Below are 24479 nucleotides of genomic sequence, written 5' to 3'. Positions count from 1 at the left end.
CTGTCCCTACAGGCCCTTTCCAAAGCCCCTCTCCAGGTTTCCTGGAGCCCCTTTAGGCACTGGAGCTGCTCTAAGGTCTCCCCTTCAGGAGCCTTCTCTTCTCCAGGCTGCCCCAGCCCAGCTCTCTCAGCCTGGCTCCAGAGCAGAGCTGCTCCAGCCCTCGCAGCAGCTCCGCGGCCTCTGCCCTGGGCCGTGCGGGGCGGCGCGGGGGGCACCGCGGCGCACCGGGTGCAATGCGCCGCCCTGGGCCGCAGGGGGCGCTGTGCCGCCGCACCGCCTGCTGTGCCGGCGGAGCGCCCCCCCCCCGGCTGCCGCTCCGCGCCCCTCCCTTCCCCGCTCACTTCCGCCCGGCAAGGGGCGGGGTCCGGCGCTGACTCTCGCGAGAGCCGCGCGGCCCCCGCGCGTCGTGCCCGCCGAGGCGGCGGCCGCCCCGCGCCCGCCATGGCCTCCGACAGCGACACCGAGGAGTTCTACGACGCGCCCGAGGACGTGCACCCGCCCGCCGCGCCCCGCGCACCGTGAGTCCCGCCCCGCCGCGCCCCGCAGGACCGCGGCCCCCCGGCACCTCCCGTGGGGAGAGGGAATGGGGCTCTGCTCCCCCCACCGCCCCGCGGCCTGGGCCGGGCGGGGAGCGCTTCCCGCGGGCTGGGGGCGAGCGGGGGTGCGGGGAAGCGGAGCGGGTGTGGGTGTGCTGGGGGGGGCGCAGCGGCGGCGGGTGAGCCCGCATCCCCCCGCACGCTGTGTTGGGGGCTGAGGCGTGCGGAGGTAACAGCGGGACTGGCGGAGCTGCCCCGCAAAGAGCACAGAATAGCGGGTTTTCGGAGGGGGAAGGAGAGAACGCGAGTTTTCCAGCAACAGGCTGCTGCTGCGTGTGGAGCTGCTGCCAGCGCGCTCCCTCCTTTGGTTTTCATGGTGTGGGTTTGATGCTGCTGCTGCTGCTTGGGCAGGGTATGGTTCCGTGCGGTGAGGGTGGAGCAGCGATTTGGAGCACGGGTTACCTCAGGTTCTCTGTGTCACAGCGCTGTTGATGTTGGCCGAATACGCTCCCTCCCTTTAAACTGCGCATATCTCTTTCTGGGTTTGTGCTGAGCAGGGTCTGGCTTCTATCAGTTCCATTTCCATGTAGTCTAGACCAAACCAATCCATTGCTTGACCTTGTCGGATAAGGTTTCGTGTAGCTTGTCCGGAGAGCAATAAGATATGGATTGTGGGCTCCATCCATTTGAAGCTTTAATAATTGACTAAGGGCTTGTTTTAATCTGTCAGTGGTCACTGGATGCCTATAACAAAGGGAAGACTGGATCTTTCCTTCTCATCTACACATCCTGTACAAAAGCTTTTCTGAACTTAGGTTTTTACGTAGCCTGCTGAAAAGCACATCCCAGAGTATGGCTGTGCAAGATGTGGTGAGCACATTAACCGTGCTCGTGCTGGAATGAGGTTCTGCTCCTGCTGCTTGCCTTGCCCTGGCACTAGCAGTCATGAGGCTCTGCTATGAGTTGCTTTAACTCAAAGTCATTGCAAAGAGCTGAAAACTAGAAACAGCAAAAGCTATCCAAGAAGTTAAACAGCTGGAACCTGGCAGGATGGGGACGGGAGAGGGTGATGGATTTGCCTGGCAAGAAGGGGGAATCAGCCCTTCAGTGAGGCCCAACTGCACATCCTCGCTGCTCATGTCCTGACTTTGCAGGTCTCCACCACCTGTACCTGAGCAGAACTTGGTAACACAAAGTCACTCACTAGAAATTAAAGTGAAAGAGGCTTTTAACTTTTCTGTTGCTCTTCTGTAACCTCTGAGGATACATCATTGAGTCCAGCTAATAGAGTTCTGTCGGCTTGAGTCAGGTAAGGAGGTGATCTCAGAGGGCTTAGTTTGCAGTGCAGGTACTGAATCTCTAATTCAGTCTGCTCTTGAAGCTGTGCTAACAATGTGGAGAGTATTTTCTCTTAAATAAGCTTTGAGCTTTCTAAAGAGCTAATTTCACATCTGCTTTGGGTGCTTCTCAGAAGCAGGGTTGTCAGTTGTCCTTTTGAGACCCAGGCACACGTAATGGCATTGAGTTGGGACCCACAAAACAAGTCAAAACATTCTCATGGGAGAAAGAGCAACTGAAAACAGGTTCATATTGCCTTCTGCAGCTGGAGGCATTTCCTTGTGTTCTGATGATCATCAGCACAACCCCTTGGGAACCCTTCTTGGCAGCATATGCTTTTTACAAAGTGGTGTAGATAAGTTTGCCCTTGTTAAAAACGTGGGGTCTGTAGCTTCCCCACACCCTGAGTTGCATGTGGGGGAGTTTAATAAGTGCTGATAAATTCAGCTGTTTGTGTAACCTGCTGACTTCTATGTCATTGATTTGTTTTATTGTCTCCTGCTGTGCAAGAGTGGAGTTTGCAAGTTGGATGCAAGCTCCTATTCCCACTGTAATCAACAGGTGCTGATGCTTAAGCCCCTCTGTCACGAAAAGCACCATATCTGCATGCTCAAGTGCAAATATAACTGGTGCTCTCTAAGAGTTAAGTAGCAGACATCACAGAACTCATCACAAAATGTTTCTTTCAGTGATAGTGGACTGAGGTAGCTCTCTTGGATCCGTGAGGTGAAGTGTGTTTAAACCACATGTTTGGAAACCACGGTGTCCCTTCTGGCTAGGCCCTTACGCTGCACTTTCGTGGTAGATCTTGCCTTTGACATGCAGTTCCACTGTTGACAAGATGTGTGTCCGCCTGTTAGATAACATGGTCCCAAACAAGGTTTGTTTCTATGAGCTTTTCTAGCCCCTAGAAGAGAGATCGAGCTGGGGGCTGGTTGGTGAAGGCATCTATGTGTTGTGCAGTCAGAGGAGTGGAGAGGGGGTGTGGCAGAAGATGCCCTTATTTAACCTCTGTCACTCTCTTTCAAAAGACTGTAAACACCAAAGAGGTTTAGAAAAAGACCCTGAAATTCAGAGGCTGAGCTGTCCCATGAAGGAGGATGTCGGTTCTGAGAAGGAGAATCTCAGGCACCCTTGTTTGGATGCAGGCGTGGGGCAGACCCTCTGAGATGCTGTTTAAAAGAGAAGTGATCCACCCACCCTGAGAAACCAAGAGCTGCCAGACCCAATAGTTTGGGCATCATATGTCTAATAATAAGGGGCAAGTTTGTTCCTAATGTACTCACATCCTAAAAATTGTTATAAGAAACCCAACAGAAGGCACTGGATTTGGGATACGGTGTAGATCATGAGAAATATCCTCTGGTACCTTCATCTCAGTTCTTCAATTCTAACTTCAGTAGTCCTGTCTGTTTGAAGCTGCTTCCATGCTTTTCCTGAAGAATCTAGTTTTCCTCTCTATAGGAAGCTTGATAGTGTTAAGTTGTGCCCTGTTGACACGTAGGACATGCTTAGTATAACTTTCCTTTTTGTGTGTGTTTCAGCCAACATGCAAAACTGATCTTGGCAGCAGACTGATGGAGCGTGAAGCGTTGCTGATACTGCTGTAGGGACTTGCAGCACTGCAGACGTGTTTCTGAGTTAGCTTCCCAAGGGCAGCCTGAACAGGGCATTGCAGTAGTGAATCCTTGTGGTTTGGAAGGTGTGGGCTGCCACAGAGAGCTGCAGCAACAGTAATTGTAGCTTCCAGGCCAGCCACAGGTTATAGAGAGAACTCATCATGTGCAAGTGGAGGGGCAGCAGGAAACGCTCTTCCTGGGCTGGTGGCTGAGCCTGTGTGTGCTGTGCGGTGTGCTGTGCTCTGTGTGCACCTCACACCTCCTTCCTGTCAGCACAGCCTCGTGCATCTCCCAGGAGAGCAGGCAGCGTGCTCCTGGGTCTGAGCAGGGCATTCCTGTCACTGGGAGGTTTCGAAGGGCTGAGTGGTTTATTTGACATTGATAGTTGAAAACGTGAGGCTTGGTTCAAATAGGTACCGGGCTGGAGCTACCTGAGAGTGGGAGTGGCAGCTTCCTAGAGTCTGGGCAGGGGGAGGATGAATTAGACGGCTGAATGAATAAATACTAGTTAAAGTTCTTAATGGGTTTATTTGGCTTGAGCTTGGCCAGGCACCTGGTTATGTTTGTGCAGGTGAAATGGGATTTTTCTTTGGGTTTTTTTTAATATTTGGAGATAACCTCGAACCCCTCCTCTGTTAAACTGCTGTTATGGGGGTGTCATGTAAGAAAACTGAAGTGAGAAGTGTTACGTGTGAATGTATTTTACAAGCTCTATTGTTACCAACTTTTAAATCCCACTATTAACTAAACAGCAATACTAGGCAACAAAATAAAGTTTTTCCCTTATGTTTTCTGTGGCATATGTCAGTCTCCCTGTTCTGCCTGATAACCCTGGAAAGCTGCAGATCTTTCAAAGCAAAATCAAGGTTTGATTGACCTTCATATAAATACTTTAAGACCCTTTTGCCACCATATATATTCCTTTTAGAAATGCAAGCGTTTCAGATATGCATCTGTAAAACCAGTGGCCTTAAAGTAAAACTGGGGAGTGGAGAAAGCTGGAAGGCAAGACCATTCCAGAGGGAAGTTCAGTTGCTTCCCTGAGTGACTGAAGAGGCTGCAGTTACAAAACTTGCTCTGTATCTGTCTGTCTAAATGTAAGAGCACAGAAGCAGCAGCTAATCACAACTAAGGGAGTGCTGGGGCTTGTAAACACGGAGCTCAAATAGTCGCAGGCAAGACACTAAACTTACCTGCTTTGTTATGAACTGATCTGCAGGTGATGTTACTGCCAAACACGTGTAGCAGCTTTGCACTGTTTCAAAAGCTTCAGTGATGAAGCTTCAGCTGAACATCAGAGATGTATGTGTGCAATACCGAGCTCCCAGCACCGTGTTATACTGTACACCTGCGAGCACTGTCACCTCTGTTACTGGAGCAGCCTGGTGTGGAAGGAACCTGGAAACATCCTGTGGCCCAACCTTTCAGCTTCCCTATATAGAAGGCCCTGTAGTCAGTGTGACTCAGTATTTGAATATCTTGTAGAATTCTGCAAATCTCATGGAAAATGTAAGTTCAGGATACAGGGAGAATCGACTGTTCACTGCTTAGAGTGAGCCGTGACCTGAGGAGCAGTAATTATTTGATACTGTTCCCCTAGGACACCTTGTTCTTTCGTGTAATTAGTGACATGAGGGCTTGTATGTGAGTGGATGCTACTGCACATTCCGTGTTTCCCAGGATGTGTTTTGGGAAGCAGTTCTCTCCTGTTACAATGTAAATACCAGTGTTTATTCTGAATGTCATGATTAGGAGCAGTACCTTACTCTTGTATGAGTCTGAAGGTCAGAATGGCTGTGATGGTGTTGACTGTGCAGATCAGGGCTCAGGCACTTGGTTTACGAGCCACTAGAGCATTGGTACTTCTGCTTTCTGAGGGTTTTGGTTTCTTTGATGTCCACCCTGTGCTTCCTGTACACGCCAATTTTAAACTCTGTTTTTAAACGTGTACTTAGAATAGCATCAGTTTATTAGGAAAGCACGGTGGACATAGGATTTGTAGAAGATTCTTCTGCTGGGAAACTTCCAGGGACTATTAAAGCTGTGGATCTGTGCATTGTAGACACAGTTGGGCATTCAACTCTACTTGAGTAAAGGAGTGGTATGAGAAACTTCCCTTTGTTGCTTGTTTAAAGTATCAAGTCAACACTTGTTGTAGAGTAAGACTGTATTTCAGACAGCTTAAGGTGAAGCTTGCTGTCCAGAGATCTTTTTTCTTTGCACTCTAAGTCTTGTATTCTCTTTCTAACAGGTCACCGACACAAGTCGGATCACATGTATCAAAGGTGAGTTTCTTCTTAAAATCAATCACATGCTTGTTGCCGAACCCAGTGCTGAGTGTTTCTGCCTAAAGTAGAGGTGCTATGGGAGCCTTAACATCTGCAGATGGGAAATTACAGGCTTTCCTTGTTGTAGGTAGCAATTGTTGTGTTTATGCCTCTTGAAGTTCCTTGAACTTTACCTTCATTTAGGGTTTGTTGACATGTCTTGAAGCTAATTTTATTCTGGAATGTTTACGTGCAATTGAATTGGCTCAGTCACTAGACTGCCCTCTTTCAAGTGGTTTGTGAATAGTAAGCAAGTCTCTGCAGCATTTGGATGTTGGTTATTTATATGAAATAGTTGACTTTGCTCTCTTCTGTCTTCAAAATAAGAAAAACCTTAGGGTTTGTACTTCCAAAGCCTCCCCTCGAGGTTACGTGAAGATAAAACACTATATTTAACTTAATGAGCCAGCGCTGCCACGTCCCACGCAGGTACTTGGTATGCTGCATCTGTGCCTGGTAACAGTGCAGCTGAGCCTGGCCTACATCACATAGGTGAGGAGTTGGAACCTGGTACAACAACCACTCATTTCCTGGGCTCAGAAGGGACAAAGGTGATACTGTGCAACACATTGTCATAGAGTAAAGAAAGCTTGACATTCCATCCTCAAAGTGTTGGGAAATCCGAGTCAGAAGGGTGTTTCTGGTTTGCCAGCAGCACTCTGGATCAAGAATCTTTTTGCAGTGATACCATATCTTACGATATCTCATAAGGAACAGAGACTTAGCCCCTATTTCATGTTCTGTTTAATGTACTTCAGTGTTTAAGTACAACATGTGTAGGCCTTTCACAGAATAGTGCCCTGTCATTCTGACTGAACCCGCTGCAATCAGTGAACTTCAAAGCTAACTTTAATACTTTGACTGAATTATTAGCTATGGAGTTCTGCATGTTGCTTGTAGGGGTTTTTGGGGTTTTTTTTAAGTATCTTTTAAACTCACTTGTTCCAAGCTAAGTTTCTGAAGGTGGAAAAAGGAGTTGCTTCTCTGCTTGGTACAATATCAGTTCGGTTTGTGTGACTAATGGTATTGTTTGTCTTGGAATAGGCAAGAAATATTTCCCAAGTCCAAAGTTTAATAGGCGTGAGGTTTGTGTCAACAGAATTCGAAATTAATAGAATGGCCTCTGTAGGTACTGATTGCACTGGAGGGTTTGAGTCCTCACACCTCTGAAGGGAGATCTTAGTGCTAAAGTGAAAGAGAGCTTGCGTTTAGATGAGAGAAACTTTGTGGAAGGAGGCAGAGAGGGAGTGGGGAGAAAGGAAGAACTATTCTATAATCACAGCTCTCTGCATGATAGCGCTGTTTCTCGAGGTCACAACTCCAGGATGGATGTCTGCAAGAGCTGTGAGGTTTTCTCCAAACATAATATGTTAATATGGTATCAAGATTCTCTTTGAGTAGATGAGTGTCTAAAAAGAATCTAAGGAGAAATTTCTGAGCTATCTGTCACTCTGAATCTTCTTTGTGGACCAAGAAAATATGGGGAGGTCTTTTAAAATACCTATTAAATATGGAGATGAGGTGTCTTGTACATATCCAAAGCTGTAGAAGCAGAATTAAATTGATAGTGCAACAAAAATAGTTCATAATGGTAACAGCCAACCTCTGGGGACTTTAACACTTGAGCACTGCTGACTTCAGCAGCAGAGGTCTGTGTCTGTAGACAGGAAGGAGGGGTAGAACAGCAGTTCTGTATCAGCTCAGGGAATCAGCCCATCACAGAACCCCAGACTGGTTTGGGTTGGAAGGGACCTTAAAGCTCCTCCAGCTCCAACCCCCTGCCACAGGCAGGGACACCTTCCACTAGAGCAGGTTGCTCCAAACCCCTGTGTCCAACCTGGCCTTAAGATGTGAGTTGAGGTGTTTGGTTTTTCTTAATGTTTTCAGCTCAGTAACTTAGTTCTTTGAGTCAGTTGTGAATAGTTTTTTTTTTGTGGGACAAATACAGGCTTTTATCTGCAGCTTTGGTCACCAAATAGCCTGTGTAGGATGGTCAAAGAGGGGAACAAGTTCCTCTGAGATCACATCCAGTCTCCGTTCTTGGATGTAGTCAAAACCTGGCTGGACACATCTCCGAGTTGTCTCTGCTTTGAGATGCTTGACATGCCCAAATTGTAACCTAACTCTAATATCCCTGATTCCTAGGGCTGCCTACCTTAGCTATGGGGTTTGTGGATTTTGTTTGTTTAAATTAGACCAGACTTCAAACTATTACAAGGATATTTCCTACATTATTTTGGCACACAAGGCCACCTTTAGCAAATTGTTTGGTAGGATGTGCCAAAGTGTTGATGTTGTTTGTGCATCTCAAAACTACACTTCTTCAACTTGAAGCTGACTTTACAGCAGTACTATAATATCCTGGGAGTGTTGGTTATATTTATGTGAATCAACAGTATACTCAGCTTTGAATATTCATGCAGTCTTTCATCCAAATGTTCTTGGACTTTGCTTAAATCCAGTCATTCCATTTGTTCTAGTGCAGTTTATTCAGATGTTGGAAGGATCTGCATAACGATGGTGACTAAAATAGACAGTGTGCACTAGGGATAATTGTGGAACATTAAGATTCTATGCCAGAACCTCAAAAGCATATCTGTGACCCCTTGATAGATCTGCCTGGCTTAACCTGGAGGTTTCTAACAAGGTTCTGTAACATGTGGTGATAACACAGTTCCTGCATCCTTTCCACAAGCTGATAGAGAAAGAGATATGTTAATATGGACTTTCCTTATTGCAGATGATGAAATGTGTATGTTTCTCTAAGCTTCATACTACCTTCAATTTTAGTTTAGTTGGGGTTGAAACCACTTGAACTGCTTTTTTGTTTAGAGTGTGCAGGCTTTCTGTGTGTGGAGGTGTGAAATACTCCTCACCTGGACTGTACATTGCTGTTCAAACATCTGTGACAGCAGAATGTGTGCAAATGGAGCTGAAGTCATGTCCTTTGTGCTATTTAATGTGTTGTAACTGTATTTTTATTGGATATTACTGAAGAACTACCATCACCTTACATCTTTTTCCCATAGGATGTGGACAGCAAGATACACAAAACTGGAAATGAAACCTTTGTCCCAGAAATGAAACAAGACGATTCAAAAGAGGTTAGTATTTAACTTTGATGCTTTGTGCTTCCAGCATCACCCTGGAAATATTAAATAATTGAATAAGCAGTCTTCATCCTGACATTTACATAGGTTAGAATTTGTCCTTAATGTTAGCAAGAATATTCATCTGAAGGGTAAAAACCAAGCTGACTGGTGAGTGCATGCGGGAGGTGGCTGCTGTTTAACAGAGGAATGCTTTGGGTTTGTTTCTTTAGATCATCGACAGTATTATAGAAGAAAGCCAGAAGGCACAACAACTAGATGATGATTCTTTAGATCCTGGAGGAAAAGATCTGACTGTTCCAACTTCAGATGCAAATGCTTGGATTGCTGGAGCAGGTATCATTAATAGTATTCCAGAAGTATTAGCTACTAAAATACCATTACAAGAAGACCCTGGAGAACTGGTGTATCAGGGCGTGTGCAAGGACACTGAGTTGGAGTCTGGGAAGCCTTTGTTTGCTTCTGAGAAACAGGAAACTCCTCAACTAACAAAAGTAACAAATGCAGCTGACCATAAAGTGGATGAAACTGAAGCACGGAAAGAAACGTCCAAAAATGAGGACTTAACAGACAAGAAAGAGGCCAGTACTTTAGAACAAGCGGCTTCAGATTTATCGACCAAAGACCTTTCTACAACAGAAGAAATGCCTCCAGCAAAGCCCCCACGGCAGCTCACTGTAGAGCCTGACATAGTCGCCAGCACAAAGAAGCCTGTCCCAGCCCGGCCCCCACCTCCAACAAACGTCCCCCCCCCGAGGCCACCCCCGCCTGCCCGGCCAGCCCCACCACCACGGAAGAAGAAGAGCGAGCTGGATTTTGAAGTGCAAAAACCTGGCTTAGAAGGCAAGTGTTCTATTTTAGATGGGTTTCGTTATCTGCATGGTTACTATTTTTGGGTTTTGAGTGAAGAATCATTCAGTCTTATGATTTTAGTTTAGTCGATATGGAAATGATAGGGGGAAAAAATAATTCTTCCACAGTCTAAGCTTCTTACAGTGGAGAAATACCCTTTTGCACTCCAACTGTTCCTAATTCGTAGAATCTCTGGTAAACTAACACTTCCTACCAAGGTAGCTAATTATAGAATCCTGGAATCCCAGCCTGGTTTTGTTGGAAGGGAGCTTAAAGCTCATCCAGTTCCAACCCCTGCCACGGGCAGGGACACCTTCCACTAGAGCAGGTTGCTCCAAGCCCCTGTGTCCAACCTGGCCTCGAACACTGCCAGGGATGGGGCAGCCACAGCTTCTCTGGGAAAAGTCTGTGCCAGCGCCTCAGCACCCTCACAGGGAAGAGCTTCTGCCTCAGAGCTCATCTCAATCTCCCCTCTGGCAGGTTAAAGCCATTCCCCTTGTCCTGTCCCTACAGACCCTTGTCCAAAGCCCCTCTCCAGGTTTCCTGGAGCCCCTTTAGGCACTGGAGCTGCTCTAAGGTCTCCCCTTCAGGAGCCTTCTCTTCTGCAGGCTGCCCCAGCCCAGCTCTCTCAGCCTGGCTCCAGAGCAGAGCTGCTCCAGCCCTTCTCTTGCAAAAAGTTGCCTCATCAGTACAGAAACTAAGTTCCATGCTCCAAGTAAAACGTGTTCAATCTTCAGCTGCATAGAAACACAAGTCAGGATGTAGTGAAAATGGGTAGTGGTGGGTTACTTAAGGTAAATTACCTTAAAAAACTTAATGAAACTTCAGAGGACTAGGCATGAAATCGTGCCTGTGCCTCCACCTATAGATGAAATACATAACTGATAAGGCAGATTTGGTGGCAATTGATGTTTAAAAAGAAAAATCAAACTTGTCAGAAAGGGTGTTCAGGAGTGTAAGGGTGATGTTAGGACTCTGACACTCTGTAGCCTATGGCAGCATTATGCTCTTCTCTCTAACGTGATTGTCTTTTCAGTTTCTCGAGAGCACTTCTCAGCTGGTGATCTTCTAACTCCGAGTACAGTGGCAGAGGGAGTGCCCAAAGATTCTCAGCCTTCTTTGGACCTGGCAAGTGCAACTAGTGGAGATAAAATAGTCACTGCACAGGTATTGGAAATGGCTGTCAGTTCGAGAACTGTAACATTGGCTGTTACTGTAGTGTTACAACAGAGATAACCTGTTCTATGTCTGCAAAACTTCAGGAAAATGGGAAAGCAGCCGATGGCCAAACAGCAAACGAAGTACTTGGACCACAAAGACCCAGGTCTAATTCTGGAAGAGAGCTCACAGATGAGGTACTAATGCATGTGGTCTGTGCGTGGTACGTTCTTGTGCTTGTTTTTCCAGCCTGTGGAATGAATTGGAGTAGTCACACATCACTGTGCTCTGAACCACTGCATGCTGTGACCAGGCGTGCACACAGGAGTGCTGGCATGCTGGCTTTGTCCACCTAAGCACTTTGTGAGCCCTGAGTCATAGGTGGTATTAGTGTTTGGAAGTGTGAGCTGTAATAGATCCGAAATGCTCTGAGTTTGTGTTTGTTGCTGCGCAAGCACGTTACAAGGTTTCAGTGAGAGGGAACACAGCAGACTTGGCATTTTGTCACTTAGCTAAAAGGGGAGGGAGTCAGCAATAGGAGAATGATTTTCCCAACATTAAAATCCAGTTTCTTCAGTTAATAACTCCCATTAATCCTGATGAAGTTATCAGGCTGCTGCCAGTTTTGTGTTTATCTGTGTACAGCTGCTTTAACTGTTACTGAACAGATGTACATGTTCATGAGATGGTCCAGAAAACCCTTTTCCTTTGTGCAATACTAGTTAGGTCTAAATGCTGTTTCTCTGCAGGTAAAGGTTGTCTTTGCATCAAAACTTCAGCTGTTAGAATATCTGAAAGGAAAAGAGTTCAATCTCTTCTAATTACACAGTGTTTGACATTAGCATGGAAGGTGTCAGGCAGTGGCTGATGTCTCTGTAGCTGCATTTCTGATCTATGAAATTGAAGCTTGTGGTGCCTGTAATAGTTAATCTCTGTGTAGTGGTTGCTGATGTTGGTGCTTACACACTAAAGCTCTCCTAAACTTAGTCTTTGTAAAATACACATACAGTGAGCTCCAGAATTTCCCATTAGGATAAGTCATTTGTAAGGTCGCATGATTCCTGAGGCTAATCAAGTCATCTTGATTTCACATTTCCTTTTCCATAGGAAATTCTAGCCAGTGTTATGATAAAAAACCTTGATACAGGTGAAGAAATACCCCTGAGTTTGGCAGAAGAGAAGTTGCCAACAGGCATCAATCCTCTAACTTTGCATATCATGAGGAGAACTAAAGAATATGTCAGGTATGAATTATGGTAGCTTTCACCTCTTTGATACTGTTGCTCTCATAGTTTTTGCATATGTGGAGGCTGCTCTTGTGCCAGAGAGTCCTGATCCGTCTAATTTGAGTGCTAATTCCCAGCTCTCTCTGAAGTAGGCTGTTTATTGAATTCTTTTAAGTTAACTAAAAGTTGAAGGCATTGCTGGCACTTGACAGGCAAGTGCTAGCTGCAGTTAGCACCTGATGTGCTGCAGGCTGTCATTTCTGTACTGAATTAAGCACAGCTTACGTCCAAGCACTACATGGTGTTTGTGCTGTCACCTTCTGTAGCTTTTTCAGTGTTTAAATTAGTAGACTGTGGTCCTCTGAAGATCTGTTGTCGTCAGTATAGCTGACTGCTTTGAGGTTTCCCTGTTCTCAACAGAGCTTTAGGCCCTTCCAGTGTTTAAAACTGAGTATTTTTGTTAATTTTGATAGAAAAATACAGTTTCTTAATGATCACGAATCATGGCAGTCTAGATGTTGATTTCAAAGGCCTGGATTTATGTGCATTTATACATCAGACAATCTTTAGGGGTTTTGCATTGCTGAATTGCTGCTGAAAAGCTCACTTCTGTAGAGCTGTGCTCGTCTGTGTACGAACTTCTGTTCAGAATTAGCCACTATTAGTGTATCTGATCTAGGAAAAGCAAGGTTTGAGAACAAGGTGGCACGTTACCAGACAAATCTAATTTGTGTGCTCTTAGCTTTCAAAGCATCACAGTAAGCTGAAGTTTGAACTCTGTGGAAGGGGCTAATGTGTCTTTAGCCTCTGGAGAGTGTGTGCAGCTTTAGTATCAGAATGCCTAAGAATTGAAAGATCTGCTTTATTGATTCACATCACCTCCATGTTTTTCCAGTGTGTTCCATGAAGGAATAAAGATGGATCCTAAAATGCAGATCCTACTTTACTGACATTTCATTCACTTCAGATTCATTCTGATTTCATATTAAACAATCACTTCTGTATTTCCTAGTAACGATGCAGCACAGTCTGATGATGAAGACAAAATGCAGACCCAGCAAACTGACTCCGACGGAGGGAGGTTAAAACAGAAAACGTAAGATGCTGTTTCATGTCATTACAAAGAAAAGGCAGGCTTTGTTTTTCCAAGCTGAAGCTCCCCTTCTGACCTGGGAACAAGTTACCTTTTAAATACAAGTGATACCTGAATTTACATAAGCCCCTTGCTCTGCACTTGAACTGAAGATTACCCGCTTATTTTGCGAAGCAGTAACGGAAAAAGATAATACTGCATTTCAAATCCAAACTATTGATTCGTAATAGCAAAAAATGAGAATTTGACAGTGTTGTGTTGCAAAAATGCCTTTGCTTTTTCAGGACCCAGCTGAAGAAGTTCCTTGGCAAGTCTGTAAAGCGAGCAAAGCACCTTGCTGAGGAGTATGGCGAGCGTGCTGTCAATAAAGTGAAGAGTGTTCGAGATGAAGGTAAGTGACACTGACTTTTATATATACATATATATCTTTAATAGGATAGTCTGTTTATCTGAGAGCTTCTCGGACTCAGAGGTGGCTGAGAGACACAAACTGCTTATTCTACCTCTGTACAGTTGTTGATGTGGCTTTTCAGAGTTAAAGCTTGTACCTTAGTAGGCATTTTGAGATCAGCAGGTTACAAGAAATGATTCTTGTAAAGTAACAGTTGAGAGACCTTTTCAGCTAAACCAGTTGAATCCTTTCATTTTTCTTGTGCTGTTAGAAAGCTGCCTGGATATCAAAATGTAATTTTCTTGAGGGAGGGGAAAGTTATTGCAGCAAAGGTAGAAGTGGGTGTTGTCTTTATTACTTCAATCAGATTGGTTTTGACAACCAGTGCCACTGTTAGTTCTCATATAGCTTGAGCTGCTGTTAGATTTCCCAACTACAACTGAATTCTCCTCTTGTTTCATCAATATTTCTTTCAGACAGACTTCTAGTAAGCAGTAAGCCAAGCTAACCACAGCCTGAGCTAAGTGCCATAGAACTGCTGCACTTAAGCATCTTGCATTGCCACTGGCTGTTTGCCCCAGCTCTTTTGTCGTTCTTACGCTTTGTGGGCAGATGACCAGGCCATTTCAGCCTCTTCAGCCTGAAGAAGCCAAAACAGTCATTTTCAGCACACATTAAACTGACAGAAATCACTTAGTGCAGGATCTGCTGAATGCCACAGGGGTGCAAAGAAAGGGGCAGAACAAAAGCAGATAGCAGCTCTTACTCTGAGTGTTCAGTGTCTGGTTTCACTGCAACATAAAATCACTGTAGATGTATTTTTAGACCTTGATGCAACAGTACTCTTGTTTTGCTTTAAGACCTTAAAATTGCCTGTAAAAAATTTGCTAATTCAAGACTAACCTGCTACCAAAATTACTGGCAAATGCTTACTAGTAGATGAACTGTGTGCTGTGGTATGTACTGCTGAATTTGTGTTCCTCTTAGTCTTCCATACAGATCAAGATGATCCCTCTTCCAGTGATGATGAAGGGATGCCGTACACAAGACCTGTTAAGTTCAAAGCAGCACATGGCTTCAAGGGACCTTATGATTTTGAACAGATTAAAGTTGTTCAGGATCTCAGTGGAGAGCACATGGTAGGTCTCAAATTTCATCTTTTCACCCTGAGATTCAGCTTCTAGTTTTCATCTACTTGATGACCTCCAGAAGTGACTGTCAGGTTTCTTGTTCTTGATGAGCAGTTTCATTCTGGAAAATAATATTCTGGCAAGAAATGAAAATTTGGCTGGTTTGATCAGATCTTCAGGGGAAAAAGAATCTGTAGATACTCAGGATTCAGGGATTCTCCAGAGCTTTTCCTTGAAGAGTTTTGGTAGAGGTTTTTTGTTCCTTCAGTTCCAAATTTAGGTTGAAATAAGCTATGTTCCACAACCAGAACTGAGCACAGAGCAGCAAGGTTGACCTACTCAGCGGCAAATAAACTAGTCTGCATGTTAGACACAAGAACACAAGTATGGAACAGAAATACTAGATAGGTTCTGGAGACAAAAGTGGGGAGAGATTAATGCACTATGTGGATCAGAATGATAAGGAGGCGAGAGACTGGGATATGATATTTGCAGAGATGCCTGTAGAGAATGAGGCACAAAAACTACCTGTTCATCACTGTTGGAAGTGTGCACGCTTCCCTGCAGAACTCCATTCTAGCATTCCTGGCTTCCCAGAGTCTTCTGCTGACAGCAACTGTCTGGCACCAATTGAAACAGTCCCCCAGCTCCAAGTGTTAGGCTGAGGACAATGACCTACACCATGTTGGTGATTGAACTTTCAAGCTTGTCAGCCACAATTAAAGTTTCCAGTCCTACTGGTAATTGGGGTCCGTTTCTGTCATGCCAGTATTTGACTTCTTAAAACCCAGGGAATTCCTCATAAATCTCCCAAAAGGATGCTAGGTTGGTGGATTGATGCCTAATAGCTCTGCATTATAACAGGAAGAAATGGAATCCTGCTTGTGTGGTGCTGTGCTCTGTTGACTACTGACTCTTCAGACTTTGCAATGGAAGAACTGTTTTCTTCACAGGCTTTGCAAAATCCTTGTGCCAGTTCTGAATTTAACAAATAGATGTAGTGCTCATCTGGGCTGCCAGAACTGATGTAACCAAGCACAATTCTACTTAGGAAAATAGTGTTAGCACAGCTTGTGCTAACTTCAAGTGCAGCTACAAATACTTGCCAGTTCTACCAAGCAAACAGCAGCTTGTAAGTCACTCAGAGCCCTGGCTGGCTGTCCCCACTGTGCTGGTTTTAATGTAGAACGCTGTGCTCTGCCCTGGGGCTGTTTCTTTCAAACTGTTTTTGCACAGCCCACCAGCCTTAACAACCACTTTCCGGTCTTTTCATCTACAATTTATTTTACTTGTAGTATCTTGTATATGTCTTAAATCTTGTCAGTTGATGTTCTAGAGAGGTTTTTTGGTATGGAAAAAGGCACTTTAGCTTAATGACCTCTCTGTTTTGACAGGGTGCTGTCTGGACAATGAAGTTTTCTCACTGTGGTCGGTTACTTGCATCTGCAGGACAGGACAACGTAGTAAGAATATGGGTTTTAAAGAATGCTTTTGACTATTTCAACAACATGCGGATGAAGTACAATACAGAAGGTATCTTTCTATGCAGCCCTAGAGCTCTAAACCACTAAAAATTGGAGTTATTTGGAAGCTTAAAGTTGACCATGGTGTTTCTGACCATGTTCTAGGCCGTGTCTCTCCCTCTCCGTCTCAAGAGAGTCTGAATTCTTCCAAGTCTGATACCGATGCAGGGGTATGTGCACTAGACACTTGTTCTGTAAAGCCAGATCTTCACTGTTGCTTTATCCAAACACACATTAAAGAGTTCTTGGCTTGTCTTTTTGAGGCACAGACTGTCTTATCAATAGACATCTTCAGTCAATTTCAAGACGATGTTTCACAGCTCATTGTATTGAAGTTTACTGGGGTTGTTTGTTAGCACAAGGTTGTTTAAAGTGATAAGAATTGTTCTTCACATTGTTACTGGCCCTGTACTTTATTTAGCAGTAATTGCCTATTGTTAATTTTCCAGCTGACATTTTGTGATGTTTCTGTACATTTCTCTGATAGATTTGCAGTGGAGTTGATGAAGACCCAGATGATAAAAATGCCCCATTTCGCCAACGGCCATTTTGCAAATACAAAGGGCATACAGCAGATCTTCTTGACCTTTCCTGGTCTAAAGTAAGGCACCTCAATACAGACTATGCAGTTCTCCTGTGTTTTTATTGTTTTCCTTTATCCATTGCCATTGGAACCATACAGCTAAACAACGTGAAACAGTCATTGAAGTTAAGAGGAAAGGTTTGTGAGGCAACACTTATTGCAGCTGAAATAGTGAAAGTGGACGCATTGTAAAGTTGCTGATTATATTTTAAAATTAGAGAATTGCCTTGTGCTCAACTTTCAAACTGTTTCACATAAAGCTTATTCACTTAATTCACCATACTGGAATTTGAGTTGTAATTTGAAGAACACTCTCTGGCTCTCTGGCTAAAGGATCTTAGGCAGGAGAGACTCTCGCCGCTTCTCTAAAGCCTGTTGTGCTGTTTCTTCTCTGAATACTTTAACTCCTTTCCAAGCATTCATTTCCATTGAGATTCTTCCAGAAGATCTTCTGTGAGCACCAGTGTGCTGATCCTAAGGAAAGCAATCAGTAACATTTTATCTGAAAGGATTAAATGTTGAATTTCGTGGCAAGAGGGAAGTTGGGAAGGTTTTACCAATCGGATTGCTTCTGTATTTTCTGTTACTTGTGTCTGTTAGTAACCATGGAATGCTCTTGTTTCACAGAATTACTTCTTGCTTTCTTCTTCTATGGACAAAACTGTCAGATTATGGCACATATCGAGAAGAGAATGTCTCTGCTGTTTCCAGCATATAGACTTTGTCACTGCTATAGCATTCCATCCAAGGGTAAGTGCAATTGCCCTCTTTCTTCTCGAGAGGCAGAATTTGACGTTTTAAGAGTCCTCCCCTTGTGTGTGTAATCTTGTAAAACATCTGTAAGAAATTGATCTCCATTTACCAGTAGTTTTGATATTGTCCTTTCAGCCTTCTTAAACATTATAATCAACTCATCTGAGAGCTCTTATGTGGGAAGTTCTGGAGAGAAGCTGTTTGGCAATGGGGGGGGAAGGCTTTAAGGAAGGCAGGGCATACTCGAAGCGCAAGCAGAGATTAATGTAGTGTGTGTCCTCTCAGGATGACAGGTACTTCTTAAGTGGTTCACTGGATGGGAAGCTCCGGCTCTGGAACATTCCTGACAAGAAGGTGGCATTATGGAATGAAGTGGATGGGCAGACAAAGTTGATTACAGCTGCCAACTTCTGTCAGAATGGCAAATACGCAGTCATAGGCACATACGATGGGAGATGCATCTTCTATGACACTGAGGTAAAACCTTTTGGAGACTATTATTTTTATGTTAAATAAAATTTCAAATGCTTATTTAAATATCAAGAAACAAACCTTTTAAAACTTGTTTTCACAATTATTTCAAATATCTTTTCAGCACTTGAAGTACCATACACAAATACACGTGCGTTCTACCAGAGGCCGAAACAGAGTTGGAAGGAAAATTACTGGCATTGAACCCTTGCCTGGGGAAAATAAGGTACTGACTTTCAGGGAAGCTTTAGCTCAGTTCTGGAGCCTGGTGTTTATATCTAATGCTTAGTAAGTTTGTGTTAAGTCTTGCTTGTAGTCACTGACTTAAATCTTTTAACGCTACTAAAATGAACACTACTCTTTGCTGATTTAGGCTATTACAATACTAAATGGTAGTAAAATAGATTATTTCCTTTTTAAGTAACATTATGTTCTGATTAATGTAAAGGTGAGAAAATCTTTAGAGATGGCTTTCAGTAAAAATTTCTTTGGCATAACTAACCTCTCTCGAATTTAATCCTCATTTGGAATTGTACTTCATACAGAAGCTGAAAAGGTGCTGAAAGCTCAGAAGCTGTTATCCAAACAAGTGTACTCCAGAATCAGTCCTTCTGTTTAGCTTCAGTCTAAACTGAAGTCTTACGTTGTGAAAGGCTCAAATCCTCATCAAGCAAAGAACACGCTGTTGAATGTTAAACTCATAACCTATAGCTGGACAGTTTCTCTCTCGTATATAAAGCTTCAGGGGTGATGTGGGGTCACCAGCTGGGTCTATCCGTGTAGCAGATCACCAGCTGCTATCACTTGTATTGTACTCTGATCAATGTCAGAGAAATTACTGAGTCCCTAAAACATGCAGAAGATTCAGAGCTCAGTAGTGCCTTTGGGTTTGCCTCAGATGTTGTCTGTTGGCATGTTAGGTGGTGTAATAAAACACAGCTCAGCATGAACTCTTCTGAAAACAAGCAGGAAGATCTGTGATGTGATGGTGTTTCAGGACTTGTTCCGACTTTGTGGCATAAAGGATCAGATAAGTGGGGCTCAGTATCTGACTCTGCTATTCCCTTCTCCTAGCAGCATCTTGAGGCTCGCTGCTATCCTACAGTCTGCTCTACTTCTAAGGTACCATTAAAGGGCTCATCAGCTGGATGCCCTTATGCATTTTGACAACCCTTTTCATAGACTTCTCTGTTCCTTAGAAGTACATTTAAGCTTCTGATCTGAAATACATGAAATGGAAGCATGCTGGCTTCCAATGGACCAAGAAAAGCCCAGTTTGTGTATATAGCCTTGGTTCTGTGCTTTGTGAATGATAGGTCACAGCTCGCCAGGAATTTTCCTCACTAGAAAGCTGCTCTGCTGCATTATTGTGCAATGTGCTCCAAAATAGCCTTTGCAAATTGATGACTCTTCCTTGGGCCCACATTTTACTTCAGTAAAGAGGAGCTGCTCTGGTTCAGACCAAGCAGGATGATCTTGACAGTGAACTTGTGTTCTGTCCACTGACAGAAGATGAGAGAAAAAACTGTCATTGTCTAATCCTTCTGCTTCTTTAGGGCTATTCTTTGTGTGTGTCACTTCTTCTACTCAAAAGAACTGAATTCTGACTCTTAATGAATTCTGTTTCTCCTCCTTGGGCATGCTAATGGTTTCCACTCCTAATTTTATTTCTTTTCTAGATACTAGTGACATCAAACGATTCCAGGATCAGATTGTATGACCTGAGAGATCTGTCTTTGTCTATGAAATACAAAGGCTATGTCAACAGCAGCAGCCAAATCAAAGCTAGCTTTAGGTAAGACAATCTAACAATGGAGTTGTTGGGTTTGGGAAATGCTGTGGCTGAAGTACAGAGGCTTTTGTTTAATCTGTTTACCTTGGTATGAAACTGAGCCTCTGAAATGTCACTTGGCTCAGAGTACAAAGGTGACTAAAGGCTGTGGTCAGGAATGACAAAGCTGCCTGTGAGCAGGGAGCTACTGTGAAGGATTGAGTCCTTTTGTGTTGACAGCGCAATGTGTGTCCATTGCTGCTGCTGTGAATGCAGGAGCTCTCCTAGAACTGATGGGGTTGGGACACTGCATCTTTTCTCTCCTCCATCATAAACAGGTTTAATTTCCTTAGTTTTGTCAGTACTGCTGCAGATGTGTTGGTCACCCAAGTGCTACCCAAGGCTATTGGTCACTGCCTGTGCATCGTCACTCTCAGCATCTGCAGATCTGAGTGGGAATTCTTTTTTCTATGCAAGCCTAAGATGCTTTCCTGAGTTTGAGTGTGTTGTGACTATCATGGAAATACTGGGCTTTAAAGTAGTAAAAGCGAGGGAGAAGAATGTTTGTTCTATTCCCTTTTTGAGCCTTGCAGAAGCCAAAGGGGAAACATGCTTGGGTGTCTGTTTAATCTGGATGTTTGAGCAGAGGAGGGCAGCAGTGCTTAAGGAATAATGTCAAGTTTAATCCTGATGGCCTTTGAAAGCATCTTTCAGGCTGACCCATTATTTCCCAGGATGGCTGAGGTTGGAAGGGACCTCTGGAAGTCATCTTGTTGAGCCCCCCTGCTCAAGATTAGCTTCCCAAGATAAGTCATTTCTGCTGACAGGGCTGTAGCACAGTGAGGGGTAGAGCTTAGCTGTGGGAATACTCACACAGGAGGTAAATCCAGAGTGGATTTGCAGGTGGTTTTGTCTCTGTCAGTGTGCGTTATACAGTCATCTGGTTACAACCTTGTTGAATGTCTTTCTTCTTCCACCTGGGTGGATTTTTTTGGCCATGACTGTTGTGAACAGTTCCTGTTACAGACTCTGGTGTTCACACAGGTTCCAGACTCAGATACAAAATGCTTTTCAAGATTATGCCATTTTCTTGTTGCTCTTCTATGCCAGAAGCTGCAGGAGAACAGCTTCTGTGTGCTCTTCATGAGAACTACCTTTTCCTTGCAGCAGGAGAGCCACAGGCACACACATTTAAGTGCTTTTTTATATTCTTATATTTTTTTGAGCTGCAGTCACTAAAATAAAGCATCAGTTTGAATTGTGACCTTGGCCTGATTGCACTTGTAAAGCTGCACATCATCTGGAGAGCTGCTGTGATGGGTGCTTGAACAGCTAAGACAAGTAATGTCTTTCCTTCTTTGAATCTTTAGCCATGACTTTACCTACATCGTAAGTGGTTCAGAAGATAAATACGTGTACATCTGGAGTACATACCATGACTTGAGCAAGTTCACATCTGTAAGGAGAGACCGTAATGACTTCTGGGAAGGCATTAAAGGTAAAAAACAATCTTTAACCTGTGTTGTATCAAAGCTCATATGATTTCAAAAATGAAGTCTTTTTTATGTTCTTTCATTTGCTCAGCAGTGCCACTCATTTAGTGTGAGCACATTGTCAGGAAGATGCATTGGAATGGGTGGGTTTTCAGTAAGTGGCCTGCCAGAAAACCTTGTCCACAAGAAACTCTGCAGATGCCTGCGTGGGGTGGCATGAGACAGAGCAGCCAAGAATATGTCCAGTGCAGTAAGAGAACTTCAGTGGGGTTCTGCCAGCAAAACTGAGTAAGAACAGTAAGAACATTGTGCTGGCAGAGCTTGGTTGTGTAAGAGTAGGAATTGATCCTTCAATCCTTTATGGGAAAGTGACTGAAAACAATGCAAAAAAGCAGCAGCTCTCTCATCTCCTGCACACACACACACACAAGTTTTGGGGCCGTGTTTCTACTAAACATGTTTCAGAGCCCTTACCGGTTAATTTTGGGCACTTACAGGAACTTCTGAGCTCCCTAAGTTTATAAACCAATGACAGTTTGTGAGTGATGAGCTTACCTGGTGCCACCAGCGCCGAGATCCTTGGATATTTACTGAAATCAATGCCTGCTGTTCTTGTATAACTAACAGTTCCTTGAACCACGTAACCAAACTTGGGTTTTCTCTCTGAAGCTCACAATGCAGTGGTCACATCGGCGATTTTTGCTCCCAATCCTGGATTGATGGTGTCACTGGAAACTTCAGAAAAGCAAGAAGCTGAAAGTAAGGGAGAAGATTCTGAAACGTCAGACACCATACCCTCTGGTAGGTGGTTAAGATGAGCTCTGCCTGATGCCATGGTGTGAGGAGGAAAAGATTATTCACTTGGGGAGGAGGGTTCTTGAGAAGAAAAGTCCTTGCAGTGGCATGGATACACATTCCTACCTTAGCAGTTCAACATTTGGATAACTGCTATATTCTTAACACCTGAGAGAATGTGAAGTGAGGGGCAGAGCTGTTGTCCTCTGTACTTTAGGATTATTTTCTACATCTGAGCTGTCAGGAAGTTGAGTTGTACTAACACAGAACCCCAGCCTCGTTTGGGTTGGGAGGGACCTTAAAGCTCATCCAGTTCCAAGCCCCTGCCACGGGCAGGGACACCTTCCACTAGAGCAGGTTGCTGCAAGCCCCTGTGTCCAACCTGGCCTTGAACACTGCCAGGGATGGGGCAGCCACAGCTTCTCTGGGCACCCGGTGCCAGCGCCTCAGCACCCTCCCAGGGAAGAGCTTCTGCCCAAGAGCTCATCTCAGTCTCCCCTCTGGCAGGTTAAAGCCATTCCCCTTGGCCTGTCCCTCCATCCCTTGTCCAAAGCCCCTCTCCAGGTTTCCTGGAGCCCCTTTAGGCGCTGGAGCTGCTCTAAGGTCTCCCCTTCAGGAGCCTTCTCTTCTCCAGGCTGCCCCAGCCCAGCTCTCTCAGCCTTGCTCCAGCCCTATAACGTAAGTTTCCAAGAGGTGCAAATGTTCCTTGAGGTATTGGCTAGATAACAGGCATGTGATAAAGGAGGAAAGGTGTCACAGCAAGAGCTTAGCTTTTAATGAGAGCTTGATCTTTTAGTACATTTTTTTAGATGAACTGACAGTTTATTCTCTTTCCTTCTTAAGGAGCTTTGAAGACAGATCACACAGAAGTGCTTTTATCAGCCGACTTCACTGGAGCAATCAAAGTCTTCATTAACAAAAAGAAATATGTATCTTAGTTGTTCTGCAAGTGGCAGCACAAAGCTATGGTACTGTGGGATTCACACCCCGAAATAACGCGGGCAAAGCAGAGTATCTAATACAATAGTGTTACAGGCTGATTTCTTTTTAAACCTTTCTTTTAAGGCTACTCAAATATTGGCTCCTGGGAAAGCAGCGTCTGCCTTTAACACCTGGGCTTGTAGGATAGAGAGGAATGTCTAAAAATAGTTCTGCCAAACTGCAGGCTCTAAACTTTCTGTGAGCAGTTGTTCTGCACTGTCCTTGTGAACCTGCCCGGGTTTCTGCACAGGAACACGCGTGTGCTGGTTACGTGCACTCATTTGAACAGGTATCAAAAGGATTCCAGTGGTGCCAGTGGCCACTAGATGTCAGGGATGGGAAGGGAAGGTTGGGGGAATGCTCTAGGCTGCTTTTTGCACAGATTCCTTTGGGTAGGATGTTGAATCTGTAGTCGCTGTTGTTGCGAGGTTTAAGTTATGGAAGTTTCTGATGGGTCAGCAACGTGTGTAAATGTTTTTATAAATTTCTCAACTTCAGGACGTGGAAAACTCTTTTTTTTTGTTGTCTTTTAATTGTCGTGGACTCTCAATTCCTTTCTTATATATGATTTTTTGCACACTGGAGCACAATACTTGTGTAAAGAATTCTCTCATTCCTTCTTCACGGGCACCAGGATATAGTCACCTTCCAGGTAAAATTAAGCTGCATTAGAAAGTTCTTCTATTTTACAACTCTGTAAAATAAACTGTTTACATTTTTTAAGCATTGTAGCTTAAAGTTTTAAGTTCTTCTCGTTTGTTTAGTGCCACTGAATTTTGGAAGTCTTTGTAAATATTCATCTAAACCACCTATGAAGTAACATTCTGGGCATCGGAACCCACGCAATGTTATTGATGGTCGAGTGTTTCAGAACCGATGTATCATTAAACTTGGTCACACACTTGGAAACTGTTGCTTCTTTTCCATTTTGATTCATAAATTTGCCTTTTGTGTGAGTAGTTTTGGCCTGTTCCTCGGATTATTGACCTTGCATGCATTGGTTAACTCCTGAGATCTGCTTTTCCTGATCTTGGGTGACAGTTTTGTTCCTGAAGCAATGGGGAATGGAGCACTGCAACTGGATGTGTGAGGAGGAGGCGTCCAAAGTGCATAAAGATTCCTTCTCGTGTGGTTCCGGGCAACCTGGTCTAGTTGGTGTCCCTGCTCACTGCAGGGGGGTTGGACTAGATGAGCCTTGAAGGTGGCTTCCAACCCAGACCATTCTGTGAGTGGAAGAATGAAGGCAGAGAGGGGCAGGAAATGAGTCTTGCTCCTCTTTTAAGGTTTTCTTTTTACTTAAGTGAATTTGAGCAGACTTTGGGTAAAACT

The 24479-nt window shown here is 44.2% G+C and overlaps 1 protein-coding gene across 3 annotated transcripts; it reads left to right on the top strand.

Annotated features, from left to right (window-relative positions):
- The first annotated feature begins 370 nt into the window (after positions 1-370).
- On the top strand, positions 371-24059 carry WDR44 (WD repeat domain 44). 3 transcript variants are annotated; one of them, XM_030498715.1, is made up of 21 exons: positions 379-518; positions 5745-5778; positions 8850-8924; positions 9143-9773; positions 10819-10949; positions 11045-11137; positions 12048-12184; positions 13179-13262; positions 13544-13650; positions 14638-14789; positions 16175-16313; positions 16409-16473; positions 16791-16904; positions 17514-17636; positions 17925-18116; positions 18235-18336; positions 19790-19905; positions 21252-21379; positions 22044-22175; positions 23013-23137; positions 23235-24059. In XM_030498715.1, the coding sequence occupies exons 1-20, from the start codon at positions 442-444 to the stop codon at positions 23105-23107; spliced, it is 2727 nt and encodes a 908-aa protein (XP_030354575.1). In that variant the 5' UTR covers positions 379-441; the 3' UTR covers positions 23108-23137; positions 23235-24059. The 3 variants fall into 3 exon arrangements, with proteins under 3 accessions (XP_030354574.1, XP_030354575.1, XP_030354576.1); XM_030498714.1 differs by having other exon boundaries at positions 371-518; positions 23013-24059; XM_030498716.1 differs by lacking the exons at positions 19790-19905; positions 21252-21379; positions 22044-22175; positions 23013-23137; positions 23235-24059 and adding an exon at positions 18850-19771.
- The last annotated feature ends 420 nt before the right edge of the window (positions 24060-24479 follow it).

The sequence above is a fragment of the Strigops habroptila genome, chromosome 9 (assembly GCF_004027225.2).
Source record: "Strigops habroptila isolate Jane chromosome 9, bStrHab1.2.pri, whole genome shotgun sequence".
NCBI classification, from domain to species: Eukaryota; Metazoa; Chordata; class Aves; order Psittaciformes; family Psittacidae; genus Strigops; species Strigops habroptila.
Note: the sequence above shows the minus strand (reverse complement) of the source record. Positions and strands in the feature narration are given on the sequence as shown.